This window comes from Wyeomyia smithii, chromosome 1 (genome assembly GCF_029784165.1).
Source record: "Wyeomyia smithii strain HCP4-BCI-WySm-NY-G18 chromosome 1, ASM2978416v1, whole genome shotgun sequence".
Lineage (NCBI taxonomy): Eukaryota > Metazoa > Arthropoda > Insecta > Diptera > Culicidae > Wyeomyia > Wyeomyia smithii.
Window position 1 is genome coordinate 85818477 of NC_073694.1, and position 9263 is coordinate 85827739.

The 9263-nt window shown below is 42.0% G+C and overlaps 1 protein-coding gene across 1 annotated transcript; it reads left to right on the plus strand.

Annotated features, from left to right (window-relative positions):
* Positions 1-4257: 4257 nt before the first annotated feature.
* On the plus strand, positions 4258-5836 carry LOC129716894 (uncharacterized). Its single transcript, XM_055666738.1, has 2 exons — positions 4258-5095; positions 5166-5836. The coding sequence occupies exons 1-2, from the start codon at positions 4258-4260 to the stop codon at positions 5834-5836; spliced, it is 1509 nt and encodes a 502-aa protein (XP_055522713.1).
* Positions 5837-9263: the final 3427 nt, after the last annotated feature.

A 9263-nucleotide genomic window follows, 5' to 3' on the forward strand; every position in this document is an offset into this window, starting at 1 on the left:
CGCATAGTTGTCCCATGTTACTTTTGGTCGATTTTCGTTTTTTATCACCAATGACTTTCAAAAATAACATTGTTTGTTCCGAAAGTCTTGAAAAACCATACCAAATCTGTTTGTCCCATCGATGATTTTCTACACATATTTGTCCCACTAAATTTTTTTTTATTCTAATCGATCCCACTAATCACTAATTCCCATATTAACAACATGGGAAGTGCTACAGAGCAATAAAAACTTCTCCTTGCAACGTTTGGCTACATTACGGGTGTCAGAAATTCGGTACCGAAAATCACTTTGCTTGATTATTTAACGTTCATATCTTTGTTCGGAATACATAAACCTTGTGTGCTGGTTTGTAATCTGAATGCCTTTCCTTTTCGAGCATAAAAAGATAAACGCATGAGATTCATACTAATTGAAAGTTATAAGAACTGTCTTTTGTGTGTAGCCAAAATGGTGAAAGCCTAACAACGTTAAAATATGGGCAATCTGAAAAAAACAATTCCCCTTTGTAATTGTAAGTCATCTGATACTTATTCAATTAACTAATCTTTTATCTCGACTATGATCACCTGCTTATAAAGACAACACGATTGGCGTGATCATTTTCGTGAAAAAATTAACAGCCTTGTATCCCCAAAACGAACTTTGTATTGGGAAACATCGAATGCACGTGGTTTCTCGGCATTATTGTCCCAGTGGGTTTTTTTGTATGATAAAGAGTGTTAAACCACAAAACATTCAACTAGATTTATTGAAAACAGTCTATTGCAAGGTAAAACTGCTTAAAAACCCATGACTGCATTTGTCACATTGGCGCAATGCGTAAAAGCGTTGTAAACCTTTAACATAGTTTTTCTCGTTTGCATGATTTGGAACATGGGACAAATATGCGTAGAACGGCAGTATACTACCGTTCCAATCATAGTAGTCCCATGTTCTACACAAACCTTGTGCACGCTGGGATAACTATGCTTGGAACGGCAATATAATCGAGTTTGAAATTATATATAATAGAATCATATATAGGTATGTTCCGTTTGTGAAAAAACTTTTGTTATTATTCAATCTCTTCAAGTAATTTATAACCAAATGAATTAAACAGAATGTTCCACGGAACAGCGTCCAAAATATGTAGAAAGATAACTACGTGGAAAGACAGTGCTGTTTTTTCTTGTAGCATTTTTATCTTCAAAAAATCAAAATCGCTCAAAAGGCCATTATTGATAATTTGTTATAAAATTTTGAGTAAAGCTAGTCGATTATCTTTATCTTAAGAAATATTATTCACCAAATAGGTAAAATGTGAAGAAATCTTTTTTTATATTTTCGTGATTCAATGTTCGCAATGTTTCGCATCAATGTTGTTTTTTTTTTAGAAATTGAGGAAATTTGGTTGTAACAAATATTTTTAGCTTACTTTTTTAATAAATTTTTTTTCGAAAAACAGTACTTTCTTTGTCTTGTTCTACATTTTGTTAAGTAATTTTTGTTTCTGAAGTTGGAGACAAAACTTTCATTATTCATATAAACAAGAAGAAAACATGGGAATTATCCTTTATTTACCAAAAACTTGCATGCGTTTTTCTTAAACATTTTTCACACTCTTGAATTGTTTAAAAAAATCTGCGATGACCTTTTTTTCAAATCATTTTTTGGTTTTTTATTATTTAGATATCTTTTGGCAACCTTGCCTGTGTAACGATTGAGTGACTATTTTTGAGTTCGTGTTTTATTTCGCATTTTTCGCCTGATTACGTTATAAAATACCTTGAAAGTGACTGTGCCGCCTATCACGATATCTATCGTTGTGATAATAGCGGATTCTTAGTGTTTCTACCAGCTAATCGTGTAAATTCAGCTGTTGTATATTACTGATATTTTCGGTTGAATCTGAACCTGTCTCCGCTTCATCTGCTACGTGCATTTCTTTTTGCTGCTGAAGCGACATCTGGAAGTAATTACTGCAAACGTCGTCGCCTTTTTGCTAGCTGGAAAGTAGAGATGGTCGAGTATGGGAAATTTGTTACCCGTACCCGACCCGTACCCAGCTCATCGAGAATTTTCAAACCCGTACCCGACCCGAACCCGAGTTCAGGTTTGTTTAAAATACCCGTACCCGACCCGAACCCGAAAATTTTTTTTTCAGCTACCCGTACCCGATCCGTACCCGAAAGGAAAATGCCCTGAAATTGCCGGTACCCGACCCGTACCCGACCCGTTTAGGATGGATTTTTATTTTATTTTTTTAATTTTTTTTTAAATACCTGGTTACCTCGCACATTTCATGCACTAATTGTCACATGTGGTTTCTCGAGATGATGGCTGGAGTAAGGCTAGAACTGAGTGTTCATGTGAACGAATGTTAATGAACCCAGAGTTCCAGGCGATGTATTGGTTCACCTAGAATCCAGCGTAGCATCTGTCACTGAGTACGTCCGCTCGTCTGTTGTAGAAAAATTTTACCATTTTATAACGCAGCGAAATATCTATTCATAACTGTGTACGGAGAATTCGGGCTCCATTTTTCCTGTTAGTTACCTCATAAATAAATTGATCAGGGGTTTCAATTATTTATTTTGTATGCATACGTATGATTCATATGAACTGTTGAAATTTTTATTTTGTTTTCGAGAGATTAATAAAAATTCAATAGAATTTTTTTGAAAGATTCATTCAACATTCAAACGTGATGAAGTGTATAGTTCGAAATTGTTACCAAACGATTTTTTTTATTTTTTTTGATACCCGAGTAATAATTACAAAAGCGTCGCTTCATAAAACAAAAGTTGGTTAAGCAATTTCTCAAATTTCAAAAGAAAGCCGGCTTCAACCGTAAATCCAGAAAGCTCAAGTTCAATAACCGAAATGCGCTGGCAGGATTATTACTGAAAGTTTATGAAATTTATTATTTCACGTAAAAATAAACCAAAATATTTTGTATAATCACACTAAATACAAAAAGTGCTTGCGTTGAATATTTTTTCAAGTAAGACAATACTTTCAAGTTATTACAATACCTGCTACTAAAAGATGCTTTTTTCGACTGGTTCAAATTGACAGCTCATTCTGGTTCATTTGACACTCCCACAGCTCGTATCCGTTTCTCCCTCCGAGACCAAAACTATGCTAAAACACCGAGGCTTGGCAAGTTAATAATTAAATTCTCATAATGCACGGAAATCGAGTTACCCGTACCCGACCCGTACCCGACGAGTTGAGCATTTTTCAAACCCGTACCCGACCCGAACCCGAAGCCTTGCAATGCCGTCATTGGGTCAATATCTGAAAAGCTACTTGCTACTAATACACCTGCTTTTTCAACGGCTAGTCGCAGCTCTAAGCGTCCGAGAATAATTTCACCGAATTTGACTCCTAAAAACTCAAGAGGATTTGCTGACTTGGTTAGTGATACTAAGTCTATTGAAAACTTCCCTAAATTGGTTGAAACTGTTCCGCAACCTGCTGCAAAATGTTGGATCTACCTATCGCGCATTGCTCCACACGTTTCTGAGGATGAAATCTCTGCTCTTGTTCGAGAATGCGTTCCAGGTGCACAACCAGTTGTCAGAAAGCTCATTAAGAAAGATGCCGATATAAAATCATTTGCATTCGTTTCCTTTAAAGTCGGTATCGACTTGCAACCGAAAGATGTTGCCCTCGATGCTGCTAACTGGCCGGAGGGAATTTATTTTCGACTGTTTGAGGAACGCAATTCATCTGTGGATTTTTGGAAGCCGAGATCGTCGAAGTTCTCACGCACGTTAATCTCACAGCCCGCAATAAATCCTCATTTGACGCCATCGAATTGATTTCTCAACCTCCGAGGGAGCTTAGGGGCCCACTGGCCCCAAGCCCAGTTAAGTCTTTGCAATTTCATGATTTTCCAAAAAATTATGCACAATTTGTTCCCCATAGCTCTATGACCAACCGCACTGTCCAGTGCAAAATTATGCCTCACTCGAAGCCTGCTACTGCTCCCCCTTTACTGCAAACTCTACCACTAGACGACGTTGGCAAGCAGCAGACAGCCAGTACTGTTTTATTTTCGGACAATAGCGGCAGGCGATTTGGTCGGCAGCAATGCGATACACCGTGCGACACTATTCTTTCATCTCTACTCTGCTAATACCAGAACGTGCACGGTCTACGCAGCAAAGTAGCAGATTTTGCTTTGGAAGCTTCCAGCTCGCTTTACGACTGCATCGTTCTTACTGAGACCTGGTTAGATTCAGATATTTTTCTTCTAAATTATTCGGCATGGATTATACCGTGTATCGGACTGATCGATGCTTGATGACTAGCACCAAAGCAAAGGGTGGAGGAGTTCTCATCGCTGTGCGACGATCTTTGGCATCGGCATTGTTAATTCAAGCTATGGATGATTCGCTTGAGCAGCTCTGGGTAACGATTAAAACTGATAAACTGAACGTTGTAATCGGCGCTATTTACATTCCTCCTAATTTGCGGAATGAAGTCGAGATAATCGATCGGCATATTTCTTCAGTGGAAAGAGCTGTTAATTCTACTAGTATTAACGACGATGTTCTTATTTTTGGTGACTACAATCGTGCCGGCTTATCCTGGTCGATTCACACTGATGGAAATTATCTCTTCGTTGATGCTTCGCGCTCATCCATAAATGCAGTTAGCTCCCATTTATTGGACGGTATGGCTTTTCAGTGCATGCACCAGATTAATCCTGTTTGCAATCAGAATGGCAGGTTTCTCGATTTAGTCTTTGTAAACTCGCATGCTTTACCAGCATGTTCAGTCACTACTGCACCCGACCCTCTCTGTAACATTGACGTACATCACCCACCATTGATGGTTAGTTTCGACAGACCTGTTGAGGGTCTATTTATAGACGAATTTGATTCATCCAGTTTCGATTTTCGACGCGGAAACTATGATGCTATCGAATCAGAATTGAGAGGTATCGACTGGACTTTTATCAACCGAAGTACAGATTTGGATGAGGCCGTGTCTGGATTTACTGAATTCATTCAGGAACTTATACATCGCCATATTCCCAAAGCTCGTCCTCGTCGTAAGCCTATTTGGGGAAATAGACATCTAACTAAACTTAACCGCCTTCGTAAGTCAGCTTTGCGTGCATATCAAAAAAATAGAAACCCTATCAATCGGACACGGTTCACTTCTGCTAGTCGATCATACAAAACACTATCGTCTGTACACGATGTTCGTGCGTAAAACGAAACGCAGCCTACGCTTAAATCCGAAAAGCTTCTGGAGGTTTGTTAATTCGAAGCGTAAGGAAGAAGGATTACCATCTAGTGTGTTCCTGCTAAATAGTGAAGCGTCTACTAACAACAGTAAATGCGATTTGTTTACCGAGCACTTCGCTAGCGTTTTCAACAAGGAGCACGCTTCACCTAACGACATTGCCGCGGCAATGGCTTCTGTGCCGAGCGACGTTTTCAATGCCGATGTCTTCGAGATCACAATCGGAGAGGTTTCCAAAGCCATCTGCGATCTGAAACAGTCCTACTCCCCTGGACCAGATGGCATTCCTGCTGTACTCCTGAAAAAATGTGCTGGAAGTTTAGAGTCACCGCTTGCTGCTATTTTCAATCTTTCCTTGCTAAAACATCAATTTCCCCGTAAATGGAAAGAGTCGTTAATGTTTCCGGTATATAAAAAAGGTGACAAACGAAATGTCGAAAATTTTCGTGGTATCTCATGTTTGTGTGCCTGCTCCAAGGTTTTCGAAACTATTATGCATCATCATCTGATGTTCAGCGTGAAGAACTACATCTCTACTGCACAGCATGGGTTTTTCCCTTGGGCCGCTACTCTTTTCGCTGTTCATAAATGACGTTACGAAAGTTTTACCACCTGGCACACGTTTACTGTACGCGGATGATACAAAAATTTTCAAACTCATCGAGACTGTTGAAGATTGCCTTAGGCTTCAATCGTTGATTGACTTATTGACTAATGACACCAGTCATTAGGTGCCAACGCAATTATATGATGCTAAGCATTCCGAAATGTTCTGTGATTAGTTTCCAACGCAAAAAGCAGCCGCTATTGTTCAACTATAACATTGCTGGTACTTGTTTGCAACGTACCGATATTGTCACTGATTTGGGTGTTCTGTTGGACACGCAATTAACTTTCAGGCAGCATTTTTCGATGATCATCTCTAAGGCTAATCGTCAACTTGGGTTAATATTCAGAATCGGAAATGTGTTCGTTGATTATGGCACCTTGCGGACTCTTTACTGCTCTTTGGTTCGCTCAATTTTGGAAACTGCGTGCGCTGTATGGAACCCGCAATATGAGTTCTGGATTCAGCGAATTGAGCGCGTTGAGAAAACCTTTATTGAAAGAACCTGTCGCACACTACCATGGAGAGATCCCGATCACCTGCCACCCTATGGAAGCCTATGCTTATTAGTTGGAATCACACCACTCGAACAGCGCCGCAAAGAAATAATTACTAAAAAGACACACACAGCATTTTGACAGGCCGGTATAATTGTCCAGCAATCTTGGCTATAATACAGTTGCATTGCCCTCTACGACCTCGACGAGACCAACGTTTATTGCAACCAAATGCGCATCGCACAAACTACGGCCTGAACGAGCCTATCCGCCAAATGGCTCTGCTCTTTAATCGATACTTTGAAAATTTTAACTTTTAGTAACTTATTGTGTATTGTGAATTATTCATTGATGTATTTTATTGTATGACATATATTATTCTGCACTTGTATTCCTAAAAGATGCTGGGTTTCTGGGTTTTTATGCCGGCTCGAAAGTTTCCTTCACCGCCTTTCGAGGCGGCTTTTCCCAGTCACATACTTTATATATATATATATATATATATATATATATATATATATATATATATATATATATATATATATATATATATATATATATATATATATATATATATATATATATATATATACATACATATATATATATATATATATATATATATATATATATATATATATATATATATATATATATATATATATATATATATATATACGCCTACAGAGTCGTAATGGCGAAGACCAAAGGCGTGTTGGCGCCTGCAGAGCGATCACCAGCGATGCTGGAGCGTATCATCGAGGGACTCTTTCCACGACACGAGCCAAATCCTTGGCCTCCGGTTGCTGAGTCTCACGTCCGACGTTCCAGTATCTCAGACACAGACCAGGGATGGTCGGCCAACCTGCCGGGCATCCAATCCGTGAGAGACGGCAGCCGTGCAGAGGTTGTGGAGGAGGTAAGGGTTACGAATGAGGAACTCATCGTGATCGCCATCTCCCTAAAGGTGAGCAAGGCACCGGGACCGGATGGAATCCCGAACTTGGCCATCAGGACGGCCATGAAAGTGGCCCCCGATCTATTTCGAGCAGTCATGCAGAAGTGCCTGGATGACTGCCTCTTTCCGGACAGGTGGAAGCGACAGAGATTGGTGCTGTTGCCGAAGGCTGGGAAACCGCCAGGGGACCCATCGGCATACAGACCTATCTGTCTGCTGGACACTACGGGCAAGGTGCTTGAGAGGATTATCCTCAACAGACTGGTGAAGTACACAGAGGGTGTAAACGGTCTGGCGAGTAACCAGTTCGGCTTCCGGAAAGGTAGATCCACGCTGGATGCTATTCTCTCTGTCACCAAGACGGCAGAGGTAGCACTCCAGCGTAAGAGTTGGGGCATTCGCTATTGCGCAATCGTCACGCTTGACGTGAAGAATGCATTCAATAGCGCCAGTTGGGACTCCATAGCGCTCGCGCTTAGGAGCATCCACGTACCGGTGTCGTTGTACAAGATTTTGGAAAATTATTTCCAGAATCGGGTACTAGTTTACAACACGGAGGAGGGTCAGAAGTGCGTCCCAATCACCGCAGGGGTACCGCAAGGTTCCATCCTGGGCCCGGTGTTGTGGAATGTCATGTATGACGGGGTGTTGAAACTAAAGTTCCCTGTAGGGGTTGTGATCGTCGGTTTCGCAGACGACATCACGCTAGAGGTCTACGGCGAGTCGATCGAAGAGGTCGAGTTGACGGCCGCGCACTGCATACGCAAGGTCGAAGACTGGATGCACTCTAGGAAACTGGAGTTAGCGCACCATAAAACGGAGGTTACGGTTGTGAACAACCGCAAATTAGAGCAACAGGCGGTGGTCAGAGTCCGTGACTGCACCATTACCTCAAGGCGTTCCTTGAAGCTCTTGGGGGTTATGGTTGACGATAAGCTCACATTTAAGAGTCACGTCGACTATGCCTGTAAGAGGGCTTCAACGGCCGCTGCAGGACTATCTCGAATGATGTCCAATAGCTCAGCGGTATATGGCAGCAAGCGTAAACTTCTTGCCAGCGTGGTCTCGTCCATACTTAGGTATGGTGGGCCAGCGTGGTCCAAAGCGTTAGGTACCAACAGTCATCGTCGAAAACTGGAAAGTACCTACAGGCTCATGTGCCTGAGGGTTGTGAGCGCGTACCGTACAGTGTCATACGACGCAATCTGCGTCCTGTCCGGCATGATGCCTATCAGCATAGCCATTAAGGAGGACGTAGAATGCTTCGATCAACGTGACACAAGGGGTATACGAGGCACCAGAAGTGTCATTCTCGATGATCAGATGGCAGCAGGAATGGTCCAATTCCGCAAAGGGTAGATGGACGCATCGACTTATTCCGGACGTATCCGGATGGGTCGGGAGGCGCCATGGAGAAGTTAACTTCACTTGACACAGATTCTGTCAGGTCATGGTTGCTTCAGGCAGTATCTACACAGATTCGGGCATGCGGGGTCCCCCCATGTGTCCCGAGTGCGCGGATGCGGAAGAAACTGCTGAGCATGTCTTCTTCGTGTGCCCTCGTTTTGTGCATGCGCGGAGCGACATGATGGTAGTGAGCGGGCCAGACACCACTCCGGACAACCTAGTTCGGAGGATGTGTAAAGACCCCCAAACATATTGGAGGGCGGTTTGTACAGCCGCCTCTCAAATAGTTTTAGAATTGCAAAACAGGCGACAGGTTGACCACCGACACGCCAGTGTTAGCTAACGGCCAGTCTCCAGGTTAGTTAGCTAAGTTAGCAAAGAGATCTATAGAACCAAGAGGGTGCACAGAGCACAAAAGCCGCTCCCCGAAGCAATACCTAGCGGTGGTCCCGGGGGAGTATTATGGGCTGGAGACTGGAGAGGTTTTAGTGGGTCCGGTCACTGATTCAAACCAACCCCACACTCCCTGAGGTTGGTCACCTCAGGGGTT